The sequence below is a fragment of the Theropithecus gelada genome, chromosome 1 (genome assembly GCF_003255815.1).
Source record: "Theropithecus gelada isolate Dixy chromosome 1, Tgel_1.0, whole genome shotgun sequence".
NCBI lineage: Eukaryota > Metazoa > Chordata > Mammalia > Primates > Cercopithecidae > Theropithecus > Theropithecus gelada.
In genome coordinates, this window is record NC_037668.1 from 189984914 (window position 1) to 190002415 (window position 17502).

The 17502-nt window shown below is 34.2% G+C and overlaps 1 protein-coding gene across 10 annotated transcripts in view; it reads left to right on the forward strand.

Moving 5' to 3' along the window:
* COP1 (COP1, E3 ubiquitin ligase) overlaps positions 1 to 17502 on the forward strand; it is a 258997-nt gene that overhangs the window by 137868 nt on the left and 103627 nt on the right. For all 10 annotated transcript variants that reach the window (XM_025403629.1, XM_025403653.1, XM_025403683.1 and 7 more), the window contains one exon: positions 15571 to 15714. In XM_025403629.1, coding sequence (XP_025259414.1) covers positions 15571 to 15714 — 144 coding nt within the window. The remainder of the gene's footprint in view (positions 1 to 15570; positions 15715 to 17502) is intronic.

The following is a 17502-nucleotide window of genomic DNA, read 5'->3' on the forward strand; positions in this document are numbered from 1 at the left end:
ACTTTTTTTCCGTTGTCTTCAGCTCAAAATAATTTTATGCCAGAGTAGCGTATTTTGGGGTGGCATGTTTTGATCCCTTACAGCTGCAACTTACAAATAACTGATGTCGCTATATGTAAAACTTAATCTGGTGACAAGTGTTTTATAACATAAATATTTGACAAAGCTTCAATTCACCGTTTGTCCTAGGTATGATAGTTTCCCCGTATATTGCTTCCCTCGGACATTTTTAGACATTTAAAACTTCTTAGTAAGATAGGACATTACTGTAAGAGCATTTGTCCGCATGTACTATTTCAGTTTTTTTCCCCTTTATCTGAGTTAATTCCTCTATCTGCTGTTCACAGTAAAGAGTTCCATAACATACTAACCCTTCACCTAAACAGATTTTAACCTCTGGCAGTCTCATCTGACTGAAACATAGTAAGGAAGGCTTACATGAAATAAAAAGGCACTGGAATGAAATGAATGCCATTAAATTAATGACTAAAACTCATATTAGTTTATTGGGTTACTTCAGGCCTATTGACTTATACAGAATTTCTAATAATCTTAGATATATGATTTGTGTCTCTAAATTATAAAGGGGAGAGTGATTGCAATAGGTAGGTTAAATGGCAGCAGCAAGAAACGGTAGCTACTGCAAGCTTGCAAAAGGGGAAGAGGCCGGGTATGGTGGCTCACACTTGTAATCGTAACATTTTAGGAGGCTGAGGCAGGCAGATTGCTTGAGCCTAGGAACTTGAGACCAGTCTGGGCAATGTGGTGAAACCCCATCTCTACAAAAAATGCAAAAATTGGCTGGGTTCAGGAGGCTGAGGCAGGGGAATTGATTGAGCCTGGGAGGTCAAGGCCGCAGTGAGCCATGATCACGCCACTGAACCCCAGCCTGGGCAACAGAGCAAGACACCATCTCAAAAAAAAGAAAAGAAAGAAAATGGGGAAAGAAATCATAACACTGCAGATAGGATCCCAAAAAGTAAAGCTGCTTATATTAATTTCATATGAGGTCAAATGGTTTTAGATATTTTAATGCACCCTGAGGTCACTGAGGTGTATTAGAGTGTGGTAGCTAATGTTTATAGGGCTATTCACATTACTAAGTTCAGTATATTCATATGAAGGCAGTAAAGAATATATTACATTTGACAAATTACACTTGGGGGTTCAAAAGTTGGTTCCAGAATTTATTGAACTAATATTTTGAGCATATATTATCTTAGAGCAGTATGTAGATATGTCCTGGAAATGCTAGTGTCTCCATTAGCCTTTAAAAATAATATTAAAAAATATATCCCTATTTATATAAATGAAATATGACAATTTTTTTGTAATTTTTCAGTTTTTTGGAATTGTAAGTTTTCAAACTTTACATTGAATTTGTTTATATGCAAGGAAGCTTATTTTGATTGAGAAAAGTAAGGGGTTTTTTAAAATTTGCAAACTATGGACCATGGGCCAGATTTGGCCCATTATCTAATTTTGAAAAATCCATCAGGTACGGATGGTTTTTCCACTTTTAACTGGTTGAAAAAGATTTGTTTAAGCTCTCAAGATGTACTGCTATACTTGATTAAACTTCTATCATATTTTCAGACATCAAAGTGTGTCTGCGAAAGAAAGTGGCTTTTGTCAGATTTTCTGATCTGTTTGTGATGAGTGGCTATTTTATGTTTTATCATTACTTACTTAACAGAAATAACCTATCACTTGGCCTGTCATATAGTAGACACTCCATCATTGGGTTAATGAGAGCTACAGATTTTATTTACATAATAACACATTCTGGTATGTACAGCAGAAAGTTTCCTATTTGTGTATTTTTACAATTATTTGTCAAACAGAGCCCCCCAAAAAAATGCCCTGAAATAGACAGAAGCTAACCTATGGTTAGGCAACTTAGCTATATCATACTAACATTGAAACAGGGCTGTTTTTCTACCACTAATGATGTTTAGTTGTGTTCACATTCTCTCTCTTCCTCTTCCCTTCTCCCCACCCACGTCAGTAGGTGATTTTGTGGATAACTTCTGAAGTTATAAAACTCGATGCTTTGATCTGTGCTTGAGAGAGATTAATTTGCAATCTGATTTACATAATTTAAGAAATATAAAATCACAAGTTGGATAGTTTTTAAAATCACCTTTACTGTAGTATAATTTATATACAGTAAAGCATTCAGTTTGATTTTTGGTATTTGTGTTAATGACAGTCAAAATATAAAACGTTTTCAAAAATTTACTCTTCCACCACTTGCAGTTAATTCCGCCCCTCTTTCAAACTCCTGCTGCAGGCAACTATTTATCTGCTTTCTGTCACTATAAAATAATTCAGCCATTTAAAAATTTCTCATAAATGGAACCATATAGTATCTATTCTTTTGTGTCTAGCTCATTTCACCCAGCTTGTTTTTGATATTCGTTCATGTTGATGCCCATATTAATAATTTGTTTATTTACTTATTGAGTAGTATTTTATTGTCTAAATATTCTAGTTTATTCATTTGAATAATTGCATAATTTATTTGAATAAACTTGTTTGGGTTTTTAGTTTGTTACTATTATGAATAATGAGTATTCATATACAGGTCATTTTGGATATTAATGTTTATATTAATTTCTTTGGGTAAATACTGGGATTTGGAATTGCTATGCTGTATGGTTAGGATGTGTTTAACATTTTAAGAAGCTGCCAAAATGATTTTTAAAGTGATTGGATTATTTTAGCACCTTAATTAACAGTTAAAAAAAATTCCAGTTGTTCGAAATCCCCAGCAACTCTTGGCATTGTTATTCTTAAATATCAGGCATTTTATTAGTGGGTATGTAATGGCATTTTCTTGTTATTTTTCTATGCTTTTCCCTTATCACTAGTGGTGTTTAATGCACTTATTAGCCATTTGTATGTCTTTTGTGAATTGTCTATTCAAATCTTTTGACCAGTATTTAAAAATCAGGTCTTTCTCAGCTGGGCGCTGTGTCTCACGCCTATAATCCCAGCACGTTGGGAGGCTGAGGCGGGCAGATCACGAGGTCAGGAGATTGAGACCATCCTAGCTAACATGGTGAAACCCCGTCTCTACTAAAAATACAAAAAAAAAAACATTAGCCAGGCGTGGTGGCAGGCACCTGTAGTGCCAGCTGCTTGGGAGGCTGAGGCAGGAGAATGGCGTGAACCCGGAAAGCAGAGATTGCAGTGAGCCGAGATCGCGCTACTGCACTCCAGCCTGGGCGACAGAGCGAGACTCCGTCTCAAAAAAAAAAATAGTAATAATAATAATAATAATAATCAGGTCTTTCTCTTGTTTAGTGATTAGAATTCCTTTTATATTATGGATGTGAGTTCTTTCTCAGATATATGTGTTATCAAATTTTTCTTCCTTGCCTGTGGCTCATCTTTCTGTTTTCTTAATAGCATCTTTCAAGGAACATGAGTGGTATTTAATTTTGATGAATTCCAGTTCATCCAGTTTAAAAATTTTTCTACCTTGTAGAAATGTTTCTGCCCCGAAGATTTTTCTTCTATATTTTCTTCTATAATTGTAATAACTTTAGCTTTTAGTTACAGGCTTATAATCTATTTCAAGTTATTTTTTATTTAGATTGTGAGGTTTAGGTTCATTTTTTTCTTTTTTTTTTTTTTTTTTTTTTTTTTGAGGTGGAGTTTCACTCTTGTTGCCCAGGCTGGAGTGCAATGGCGTGATCTCAGTTCACTGCAGCCTCTGCCTCCCGGGTTCAAGTGATTCTCGTGCCTCAGCCTCCCAAGTAGCTAGGATTACAGGCGCACGCCACCACGCCTAGTAAATTTTGTATTTTTAGTAGAGATGGGGTTTCTCCATGTTGGTCAGGCTGGTCTGGAACTCCTGACCTCAGGTGATCCACCCTCCTCAACCTCCCAAGTGCTAGGATTACAGGTGTGAGCCACCATGCCTGGCTGAGGTTCAGTTTTTTCCTCCCAATATAGATACCCACTTGTTCCAAGCATCATTTGATCAAAAGGTAACCTTTTCCTGTTGGCATCTTTGTTTAAAATGAATTGACTATATATATGTGAGTCTGCTTAACTGTCTGTTCTGTTATATTGATCTGTATGTCTGCTCTTGATTACTGTAGTTTTATAATTAAGGCTTGAAATTTGATAATATAAGTTCTCCATCTTTGTTTCTCTTTTCAAAAGTTATGCTGGCTAGTATAAGTCCCTTACATTTTCATATACGTTTTAGAATAAGAGCTCTTCTTTTTTTTCTTGCTGCAATGGTTTGAACGCATTTATCTGGTAAAACTCACATTTTCTTTTATAGTTTTCTTCAGTGTTTTTTACTACTTGTTTTTATAAGAAACACAAAATGGGTTTCTGATTTTTTAAGTCTTCTGTGTTAACTCATATTTTGGGGACACATTTTTAAATATAAATGATGAAATTTTCTTCTAAACTATAAACTTATGCTCCACATTAGTTCTTGGTAGGATGAAATAGTTTGTTTATATCTTAGTTTTATGATTTCCTGATGAAACATCACAGCAATGACATTACCGATTTAATATTGTGGTCCTATTGGTTGCTTTGTAAATAACCGCTGGAGAACAGAACCGAGAAATTAGATGTATTTTATTTTGCAGTTTCAAAAGTTAAGAACTGAAACTAGCTTTCATATGATTCTCTTTTGAGTGGTGTACTTTTACGAAATACACATTTCAAAGTGTTTATTAAAAACATTTTAAAGAGGACAAAATGTCATAGTAACTTTGGATACAAAAATATATTTTGTTTTTCAGCTCTTGTTATTTTCTCTACTAGATGTTCTAAATGAACAAAAGTTGATATTAAGAATATTGATTTTAAAGGGCATCAAGATGCATCTTTAATTTTAAGTGCTTTAAGGAGAACGATATTTTATCACAAGATAAACACTTGATATTCACAAAAGTGTTTCAGAATATAATCTATCAGGTAGTGTATTTATTTGTTTTAGCTATTCAGTGATAGCCAGAAGGAATAGGAAAGTAAATTTTTTTAAAAGTAGTTGTTTTAAAGCAAGATCTTGAGGTTTTATGGAATTCAAACAAAATGAGCCACCTAATAAAAATAATAGAATAAAAATATGCATAGACTTTAAAATGTGGCTTAAATTTAGTGCCTATGATATAAAATCAAGTCCATCCATTAATTCAGAATAAGGTCAGCAATTGTCTAGCAGGTTGCTATTAAAAAAACAGTTTAAGGTCAGCAAACTTAATACCTGCAATCCAAATTTCAACTCATTGCCTGACTTTGTAACACTAAGAATATTTTTTATATTTGCAAAGGTTGAAAAAAAATACAAAGGATAATATTTTGTGACGTGAAAATTCAGATTCTAGTGTTCATAAATGAAGTTTTGTTGGAACCACTGACACTGTTCTGACATAAAATTAATAGATATTGGCTGGGCGCAGTGGCTCATGCCTATAATCCTAGCACTTTGGGAGACCGAGCCGGGTGGATCACTAGGTCAGGAGTTCGAGACTGGCCTGACCAACATGGTGAAACCCCATCTTTACTAAAAATACAAAAATTAGCCAGGCGTGGTGGTGTGTGCCTGTAATCCCAGCTACTCAGGAGGCTGAGGCAGGAGAATCGCTTTAACCCGGGAGGCAGAGGTTGCAGTGAGCCGAGATCACACCATTGTACTCCAGCCTGGGCAACAGAGCAAGACTCCATCTCAAATAAATAAATTAATAAATAAAATAAAGATTTCACAAATTCCCTGACTGCAATTTTTAAAAAATTGTAGTGTCTTAATTCTAATATAAAGGAGAAATGAAAATAAAAGAAGATGATTTTAATTTGTAAATACTTAGCTATTCTGTATGGTTAAAATAAGAAGATGATCAAAGAATAATTTATGACTCACTTGTTTTATTGCCATACAAAGATATTTTTTTTCTTAGGTTCACAGTGCTTAAGAGGGAGAGAATAATGTGAACAAGTTTCACACAGAATACACTTGATAGATGAGTTACATTAACCACATAGTGAGTGAGCTCCAACATTATTAAAGTCTGGTTGCTCAATTAGGATGGAAGCAGGCCTCAGTGGAAAGTAAAGTTTAATTAAACATTGAAGTGTGCTTTTGTGTGAGCACAGCTGAGATCCGCAACTATCTGTAAGGTCCCTTGAAGTGAGAGGGCAGTGCTGGTGTTAGAAAGCAAGGCTTCAAAGCTCCAAGCCATGTCACAACCTGAGCATTCCATCTTCTCAGAAGTGGCTGACAGAGTCAAACGTGACACAAACTAAGCTCTCAAAGTGCTGTCAAGCTCTTAGGTTTATATATGTTTGAAGTTCAGTAGTTGAAGTCAGTAACTCACATATGGGATCTGAGGAGAGGTGTAGTATCACATTCCAGAGGGGAGGAGGAGAAGTTTCAAGTTCACATATGGGATCTGATAAGAGGCCACATTCTTGAAGTGGGGAGGGAATACACTCTAAATTCTTATTATAGCAAAGCATATCATTCATGTAGCAAACTATGTAAATATTTAGAATCATTTCAGAACTACACAGCAGGTATACCTGCATTAGACAATATAATGGATAATAAGATTCTTATACCTACTTATAATTAGTAAGTTTGGAATGTTCAGCAAATATTGGGAATGCAGGGGTCGTTTGTCTTTCTATGTAAAGTGGATTTCATTTCTATGCGCTGTTAATTATAGGATGTTCATTTGCATAAGGATGAGAAGTATAAATATTTTTGGAGGTATAATGTAGATTGTGAGACAATATAATCAGTAGTATTGGAAGAGTAAGGGCAACAATAACTTTATCCTTTGCTCAGAGTAGAAACTTAGTAGGTACATTGAATCCTTTCTTTCTTTCTGTAGTAATTAATAAAGTAATTTTGTAGTCACTAGACAGAAATACTACAATTCCCATTTAGGAGACTAACACAGAAAACAAAGAAATCAGGTGGTCAAATACTTTGTTTTAATTAAAAATGCAGTTGAAACAACATATATCACAAAATAAGATGATAGATACAAAAGTAAACATGTGATTGATAAATTTAAATAGGCTAAACTTCCTATCAATAAGAACATATTTTTATAGTAGATTATAACAAACCACAAATCTGTGCTTATATAAAAGAGTTCTTAAGACTTTGAAATGTGAAAGTTGAAAGTAAGATTTAATTCAGGCTAGAAAGCATGAAATCAGTCTCTCCTTGTCACACACACACACACACACACACACACCCATTATAATGATCAAAGTTCAGTCTACACTGAAGTATAAGTCTAATTGTAAATATCTTTATGCATTAAAAAATATCTGTGTTAACCGTAAGACAAAATAAACACATTTAGTGGTATGAGACTTAAATCAGATCTGAGTCCATGACAGATTAAGTGTACAAAAAATAAATGTTAATAAAACTGTAGAAGCCCTAAATAACATAATTAACAAGCTAGAACACATATACGAACATTTATAAAGAGTATACCTTATTTTAAATTGTCCATGGAACATCAGAAAATGTAAAGAATCTAGATCATGTACCAAATCTCAAATTATAGAATATAAAAATTAACATTTTCTGAACACAGCACAGTAAAATCAAACATTTATTACAAACTTACAAAACAGAAAAAATATACCACATGGAAATTTAATAGCTTCTTTGGCAACTCCAGGATCAAAATGGAAATCAGACCAGTGTGATGAAACTTCTGTGTATCAGAACCTGTGGGACATAGCTAAAAGTGCCCAGAATAGAACTCCTTACTCTAAAGGAATTAACTACTCTAAAGGAATTAACTGAAAAAATATTGATAAAGAAGATATAAAACAATTTAATTAAACATCCAAGTAAAGAAATTAGAGAAAGAACAAAGTAAACTAAATAAAATAGAAGGAAATTAAATAAATATAAAAATAAGAATACGTTGTGAAAAACAATTACTAAATCAATTCATGAGCTTTTAAAAACAAAAGATGAAAATTGTTAGTCAACCTAATCAAGTAAAACTGGAAGAAATTACTAGATGTTTGGCAGGGGATTCAGCAACTCAATTTCAGACAGGTTAACAATCCTATTAGATTAAAATTGGATCTGTCAAGTACACATGAGGTAGTAGTGTAGAGAGAGGTCTGGTTTGGGTGACAAACATTTGATAGTCATCAGTGTACTGTATAGATTGAAAGCCATGAGCCCATATGAGATCACCAAAGAAATCCAGGAAGATAAAAAGGAGATGAGGTACAAGAGCTTAGCTTAGCTCTGAGATGCTTTTATTTTATATTGTTTTGTTTTGTTTTGTTTATTTTTTGAGATGGAGTTTTGCTCTTGTTGCCCAGGCTGGAGTTCAATGTTGTGATCTCGGCTCACTGCAACCTCCGCTTCCCGGGTTCAAGTGATTCTCCTGCCTCAGCCTCCTGAATTAGCTGGGATTACGGGTGCCTGCCACCATGCACGCCTCATTTTTTTGTATTTTTAGTGGAGACTGGGTTTCATCATGTTGGCCAGGCTGATCTCAAAGTCCTGACCTCAGCTGATCCACCCACCTCGGCCTCCCAAAGTGATGGGATTACAGGCTTGAGCCACTGCACCCGGCCTGGGATGCTTTATTATCAAAGTGAAGATGAGGAGGAATGACCAAAGTAGACTGTGATGGAGTTGTCAGTAAGATAGGAGAAAAATCACTCTATTGTGGAAGAGAGAGTGATCATCTGTGTCAGCTATTCTTGATGTTTAAGGAAGGTCAGAATTCGGATTTGACTGTTCTCTTTAGCAACCTAGAGGTCATTATTGACCTTCATACAGCATTTTCAGTGATGGAGGTAAAAACTTGATTCCAGTGAGTTAAGGAGAATGAGAGGAGAGATTATGGAAAACTTTTTTTTTGTAAAATTATGGTATTAGAAAGGAAAACAATAGGATAGTAGCTAAAATAGAAATAGGATTATAAGAGGTATTTTGTTTTTTACTTGAAAAGGAAGAAGAACACGGAAAGGCTTATGGAAAAGATCCAGGATAGATGGAAAAATTGATTGATACAGGAGAGAGGAGGGAAATTTAGGAAAGAATCCTTGAGTAGGTAAGCAAGGATGGAACTTACCGCACAAGTATATATTTTGGTTACATCTAGGAGCACATGCGTTCAGAATGACAAGAAAGGCCACAGAATATATCAAAACATGTTGGTATAAATGCTGATAAGTGGAAGATGTGGTTAGTGGGAGCCTTTGGAAAGTATCTTCTTGTTTTTATATTTTTCGGTACACTTAAAAACAGAATAATTTGGCCGGGCACAGTGGGTCATGTCTGTAATCCCAGCACTTTAGGAGGCTGAGACAGACAGATCACCTGAGGTCAGGAGTTTGAGACCAGTCTGGCTAACATAGTGAAACCCTGTCTCTACTAAAAATACAAAAATTAGCTGGGCATGGTGGCACACACCTGTAATCTCAGCTACTCGGGGGGCTGAGGCAGGAGAATCGGTTGAATCTAGGAGGCAGAGGTTGCATGAGCCAAGATCGCGCCCACCTCACCCCAGCCTGGGTGACAGAGTGAGGCACCGTCTCAGAAACAAAAAAGGAATAATTTGCTGAGAGTGATTGTGAAGGTATGGGAAATTTGTGAAGAGTAAAAAAAATTACGTAACTTCTTTCTATGAGTGAGAGGATGAGAGTAGTTTCCTATGAAGTCAGTGTTAAGTGCTCCCCTTAAGGATAGTGATCATGAATTTAAAATGAGACCAGGGAACATGGTTGCTTGTTTTTTCTCTAACCATTTTCAAATCTGCCAGTTCAAATGTAGAGTAAGTAGAGAAATTTATCTAGGGTTAGTTTTGCCAGGGAGGTAAAGTACAAAAGATAAGAGAATGAAAATGGTAACCGAGTACAAAGTTGTGTGAGGGAGTAATATTTACTGGCCATGTAATTTATGTTGGGAAAGAAGAAAGTAAATACATGACAGAATGAGGAGCAGTGGTTATAGGATCCAGAGATTTTTAGATCACATTGGCCTTGAGAGATTGTTGGAGATAATGAATCAACTGGAAAGAATGGAAGTAGTTGTCAGAAAGAGTTATGTCATAAGGTGAAGGAGGGAGTGAAGTTATTGGTAACGAAGAAAAGTGTTTAGGGTGTGGTCATGGTTGTGTGAAGTGGAAGTGGGCAGAATAAAAGATCTTTGGAGAAGAGGAAGTCAAGAAAACTGATAGACCAGGATATTAATCATCTATATATAGTTACTAAAATAACAATTATGAAAGGAATAATTTTTAAGAAAATGACAGTGAGCTGAAAGTTAGAATTTCCAAGAACTCATGGGTTGGTAGAAGGAGCATCAAGGACACTTACTGGATGGTATATGTTACAGGAGATTTTGAGCTGGGAGGTTTCAGGGAGGAGAGAGAAAAATGACTAGAAGAAGCTGTGTATAGTAAGGACACCAACTTTACTTTCCAGGCCTCTTTGAACATGGAATGTGGGAAGACTTTGAGGAAGCAGTATATTCAGGGGAGAGCTGGGTTTCAGTTAGAATGAGAAAGCAAAGGGAACATTTAGGGGAGAAATTGTGATTATTAATGGCATTATCTAGGTGGAGAGAGATTTCGCTTTTACTTAATAGAAAAGTATACATATTTTTTTAACCTAGCGCTTCATATTCTGGGTGTGTTTAAGAGTATTCTTGCTTATGTGGCAATTGACACATATAGAAGGGGTTTGTTTTTTTTTTTTTTCCAGCATTGTTTAACAGTAAAAGACTAGAAATGAAATGTTCCTGGTTAAATAATTTGATACATCCAGACGATGTAAATCTGTGCAACCGTAGGGGACAAAATGAGGTAGCCCTCATATGTGCTGATATGACCATCTTCTCCACAAACCTGAGGATCGTGTTGTTGCACTGCAAGTCACTAGGGTAGGAATTGTTCAGCTTCATTATAATTTATGGGAACATAAGATGTCCTTAAATGGCACATAACTGTAATGTGGTTTTTTTTTTTAACATCTTGGTTTTTTCAGTAGCTAGGTATCTGGCAGATAACTGGCACTCTGGACATTTGATGGCTGAAAATATTCACGATTCATTCTTTTCTTCGAATAAACCCCAATAATCATTGCCTCCTGAATTCCTCTATCAATATTTTGTCTTATCATTTGACATTTGCTTATATTGTCTGTAATCTCTTCTATTAATTATAAACCCGGTGAGGCTACCTTATTCTTTTTTTATCCCTTTATGTTTAACTTGTTGCACAGGCTAAATTATTATGTGTTATTATCACTATATCTAATATAATGTATATTATTATTCTGTGTTATTATTCTTATTTTGCCTATGTATATGTTCTTTGAAGACCAGCTCATTTGTTCTAATTGAAATTGCATGGCAAGTTTGCATGATGATTGAGATCATAGACTCTGGAACCAATTGCTTAAATTTGAATTATCTGGTGTATCCTCGGACAAATTACTTAACATCAGTATATCTCAGTTTCTTTATACAGTGGAGATTTGAAGCTTGTAAATTTATGTAAAGTGGTTAGAACAATGCTTGATACATCTCAAGCATTATGTATGTTATGGAAGTTTTAAGTAGTATTGATTGGAAGAAAGTTGAGTAACATCAATTCTTAATTTACTCGTTTGTATTTTTTAAAGATCTGCTTACCACTTTTCATTAAAATGGCCAGTTTCTAAAATTATGTTTTGTTTCTTTGAAGTTATAGTTACCTGCTCTTGAGGCACACTATCATGGTAATGAATGAGAATGAGAACTTTGACAACTGCTCTTACTTTATATTTTAATTTGATAAATTGGGCTCTAGCATCCAGGGACACTAATCCATGTTTGTTAATACTTATAATTGCAATACGACAGACAGTGGAAACACTGACAAAATTCACTGCTTGGGCTTATAGACGGCTTTCATTGCTTCATGCCACATTGTACTGGAGGTATGCATTAATCAGCTGTCCTGTGCGATTTCTTGCCTTGCTGCTTAATCACTTGATTAATGACCTTTTTGACAAAGAATACAGCTAGTTTCCTACAACTGAATCACATATTTCAGCTGTTGATATAAGTCACTTTCTTTTAACAGTTGAAATATTTCAAAATGTGAAAGAAAAATGCAGTTTATGTCCCCAGAAACACTATTTTTCAAAAGTATACTTGTATGTTTTGAAATAAAAAACAAATTCTGTGAAATTGAATTTGTCATCGCAGTAAATTTTCATAAACCTGTTGTTTTTATTATTACTGCTGACAGTGGATGGCAGAAATAAACATTGTATAACAGTAGTAAGACTTAAAATTTATTTTTGAATTTAATTGCATAAGCAACATTTCAATTAGTTTACCTTTTATTTAGTCTCAGCCTAACTAGTCACTGTTTAACTTTTGAAGTACTTTTGCTTGTGTTACCAGATTTCATAATAAAAGTAACTGAAATATCATACTGTTATATAAGAGGTCATCTGTTTCGTATTAACTCTACAAAGCTCTCTGCACCTGAAAATTACAGTGTCCATTTCAGTTAGTTCATGATCTGTTTTTAGAATCTCATTACGTTGATGTTTGAGAATATATATGATTAAATATGTCAGAGATAGGGAGCAGGTGCTTCAGTATCTGGAAGTACTTAAATCCTGAGTCTTAGTGATATGGAAATTCTTCCATTAAAAAAGGTGATTGGGTGGTGGGGGGGACCTGTTTGTCTTTCTTTCCTTTTTAATCAGTATTTTCTAGAAATAATATTATTCTTTATACTTTTTGATTAATATTTCTGTTAAAATCTATTATTTTTACACTATAAAAAGATCTTGTTACCCCCAAAATATTTTTTAAAACATACTCTACAGGTTCTTGATACCTTAATATATTAAAAGCAAAACATAACCAAAATGTAAGAAAACAGTAGCAATAAAGTCAAAACAAAAAGTTAACTTCTTAGTATGAGAGTTAAAAGTGAACTAATGTCACTAAATAATAACATGTTGAAAAAAGAGAGAGAGCTGTCTTGAATAACAGGGTACTTACCAGCAGAAGAAATAATAGACATATTTAGGTCATCATCTGAATTCTTTTGATAGCATTTTTACCTATGCATCAGTTTTCTCCCTGTAATATATTTAAGCTATTATTTTGATAGGTTAGTGTTTAAACATATTATATATGTTAAAACTAATAGTTTAGTAATGGCATACTTTTACTGGCACAACATTGGAATGGTGTTGACTTATTAGCTATGTATATGTGTAGGTGGATAAAAAGTATTTAATGATAACATAACTGGTTCACTTGAAATCTCAGCTATACCAAAACCTCCTAAGTTAAAAACAGGATTTCAGTTCTGATAATAACTATGTCCTTTACTAGATAAAGTAGAATTTCTCCTTCAGTGACATGAGACTATGGGTGTAAATTGAGTTGGGATAGATGAGTAGTTGTCATCATTATAGTTACGGTGCATTAAAATCCACATGGCAGCGAGTAGTAGCTGAGGCAGCAGTTCAGTTGAGGTTGTACAAATAAATCTATTGCATTGCTATAGTATCATACTTTACTGGAGGGAACATTTGCTCAATTGTACTCTAGTCAGTGACACTTAACTGAATAAAAATTTTTTTAAAATTGACTGGGCATTGTGGCTCACGCCTAAAATCTGTAATCCCAGCACTTTGGGAGACTGAGATGGGAGGATTGCTTGAACCCAGGAGTTCAAGACCAGCCCAGGCAACATAGTGATACCCCCATCTCTGTAAAAAAAAATTTTTAATTCTTTAAAATTTATATAAAATTAAGGAAACGTTTAAAGCTGTAATGAAAATTGGGCATCTCAATGTGTCTTTAAGGGAAATATTCCTTCTTCTTCTTGTTTTTTAAGACAGGATCTTGCTGTGTCACCCAGGCTGGAGTGTAAGTGACATAGTCATGGCTCAAATTCCTGGGTTCAAGCAGTCCTCCTGATTCAACCTTCAAAGTGGCTGGGGACAAGAACATATCACCATGCCTCACTAATTTTTTCATTTTTTTGTGGTGATCGGGTCTCACTATGTTGCCCAGGCTGGTCTCAAGCGCCTGGGCTCAAGGGATCCTCCCACCTTGGCCTCCCAAAGTGCTGGGATAGCAGGCATGAGCCATCGAGCCCAGCCTGAAATATTCTTAATGTGTCTCTTTCTTATCATCATCAGTTCAGCAAGCTTCTTAATAAATCATTAATCATTAACTGTTCTGTGAATGGATATCACATGTAATCCATTAAGAAAATGGATGTTTTTATTATTGTATGTAGGTGTTTGTATTTTTATGAATTAAATGAATGCTTAATAGATGCAGAGCACTAGCTAGGCATTTTGAGAGAAGAAACACACATACATAGATACTGAAGACACATTCATACATATTAGATTTTAAACCTTTAGCCTTTACACTTTGAGTTTTACATTAAGAGCTTTGATCTGTGATAAAAGCATAGTAATTATTAATACCAACACTGAAACCAGACTACTTTGTGTTTGAATACCATCTCAGCCACTTAACAAACTGACTAACTTTGGGCAATTTACCTCACCTCTAATCCTCGTTTTCTCATCTGTAAAATGTAGAGAATATTAATACATGTATCACAGGTTGTTATGAGAACTAAATGAGTTAATACATGCAAAGTGTTTTAGTAGTTGGTGAATGACTAATGAATATTAGGTATTATTATGTAATTAATTGAGATCAGTGCAAATTCTTACCACTAAACCTCTAGAAAAGATGCTTAAATCATATTGAGGAATAATGTGTGTGATGATTCATTTCAACTTTTACTACCATTGGGCTAATTAGATTTCTAGCTGGTTATATAAAAACAACTTTGCTTAGGCTCCAAGTTCTATGAAAGCGAGTATGATCTTGTACTTGCTTTCAAATAGCTTGTTTTGGAGCTTATATAAAGATGATCAGCAAGAGAGGGTGAATTCTCTAAGTAACGCTAAAGGAAGGGAGATTATTCACTTATTTAACCTCTTGTGGTATGGGGAATGCATATTGGGGTTTTATAATTCAGAGAGATGTTTGGGGAGGGGGATTAGGTATGAATTTGGGAAAAAGTAATGATAATTTAATTGTTCTGTTGTATGCTATCCCCTTGTCATCACCCAATTGCTTCAGTAATTCAAATTATATGCTAATTTATTAAAAATAACATTGAATATTGTGAAATTCTACCGTCTTCACAAAATGGCAGGGAAATAACTAGAATGTATCAAACATTAGTTGATAATTGTTTTTTGGCATGCTTTTAGTATATCAAATGATTCACGCCATTAAATCTTTCTCAGTAAGCTGTAACATGGTTATTAGAACTGAATGAAAAGCATGTCAGGTGTCTAGGAACAAAAGTACACCTGTGCACAATTGTGTAGATATACACAAATCTCAACCACTTTTAATTTGATATGTGTTATGAGGCCTAGTACAATTTGAAGGCATTTGAAGTAGATCTTTTATCCTTGTAGACAGAATTACTTTAGAAATAGAAAGTTGCAAATTCTGAAATGTTGTCATACACTTTTTCCCCTTAGTATTGAATTTGACCGGGATTGTGACTATTTTGCAATTGCTGGGGTTACAAAGAAGATTAAAGTCTATGAATATGGCACTGTCATCCAGGATGCAGTGGATATTCATTATCCTGAGAATGAAATGACCTGCAATTCGAAAATCAGGTATTTACATATTTTCTTGGCATGATGTAGTATATATATAACAATCTGCATGTGTAATTATCAAGAAATTATTTTACCTTTGCATGACACTTTTTGCTCATTCATGGTGAACACTATAATTGTACTATGTATACAGAGTATATATTATTACTTAGATCATCTTTCTTACAGATATTGGTTGCTTTTTTCTTGTGAGGTTAGCCTTTTTTTTTTTCCAGTTGCCAAATGAAAGTTATTCTTTCATTTAATCAAATAAAGTTGTTTGTTGGAGATGGTTATTGGAGACTCTGTGGAGTACTGAATAAGGATTAATGTAGCTTATGAATAGTATTTAAACATCATGAATTTTTCCCCTAGCATGCACATATCTCAACATATTAGAATTGTTTCTAGTTTTAAGAATTTTTTTTACAATAATATTCTGCTTTTCACTGAAGGAATGGTGTTTATGTTTTCTGTATTAGAGATTATACTTTATAAGGAGTGCTTTTCAAACCTAAAATACTCTTAAACATTAACAGTATTTTAAACCTAAAATACTCTTAAACATTAACAGTATTTTAAGACTCTACTCCTGATCTGCTCCCCAAAAAATCTCAGAAAAATTCTAGAATCTGCTTTTTCTTTTTTTTTTCTAAACAAGCTTCCCAAGCTGTTATCACGAGCGTTGGCTTTAAAAGAGAAATATATGAGGAAATCATCTAATAATAACTTTGTATAGAACTTTGAACATTTTCAAAATAGCCATCCTTGAACCTTTTTTATCTTTATGAATGACATACATAGTATGTTTGTTACAGTCTTTGTATAATTTATTTGTTATATCTTTCTTTTTTCTAGTTCATTTATAAAAATACTATATTGATAATTGGTGAGCTTCCCCATTCATTTGTGGCACTCGTCATTGAGAATCTGTTATAGTTTATGTCCTAAATGAAGAGGATATAACATGAATTAGATACAACTTTATTGAATTCTTATATATCATGCATTATCCTAAGTGCTTTGTCTTTAGGAGACCTATGAGATAGTTATCATTATTGCTCCATTTTATACAAAGAAAGCTGAGCACAGAAAGGTAAATAACCTGCCTAAGATTATATACGTTTATATAGAGGAGCCAGGATTCAGACTGAAGTAGTTTGGTTCTAGAGTATGTGCCCTTAAACATTTCATGCTCCTTATTTATAAAATGGAGGCCACAATAGTAATACCTATTTAATAGGATTGTACTTTTGAAAAATCCCCATAATGCACTCAGAACAATACTTGGCCCATAGCAAGTACTCATAATGTATTACATAATGAAAACGTGAATTAGAAGGTTTAAATGTGCTATCTACCTGTTCTGTAATTATACATGTAAAAATGTGCAATACTTCCTGGTGCATTGTAATAAATAGTGAAAGCGCTCAAGGCTGAAAGCGGTGGGCCTGGGGCTGAAAGAATCAATACTTAAGGATTCCTAAAATAGATTTGGAGCACATCTGCTGTGAAAGTGAACTAAATTAGCCAGAGCCACAGCAAGTAAGTAACAGATCTGGAATTTGAACTCAAGTCTACCTAAATTCAAATTGTGGCTCTTAACTGTTCCACATAATTTCTACCAGAAATTCTAATTAAAAGTATTTAAAAATGTAAATGAACTCTTCCAGTCTCTGAAATTTAGCATCAGTGCAACTAGTAGAAAGCAAAAGACCTTGTGTTCATATCTTAGAAGTTACCTACATTAACTGCCTTCTAAGTAGCTTCTTCCATAGTATACATTCCCTTTACTATATGCATGAT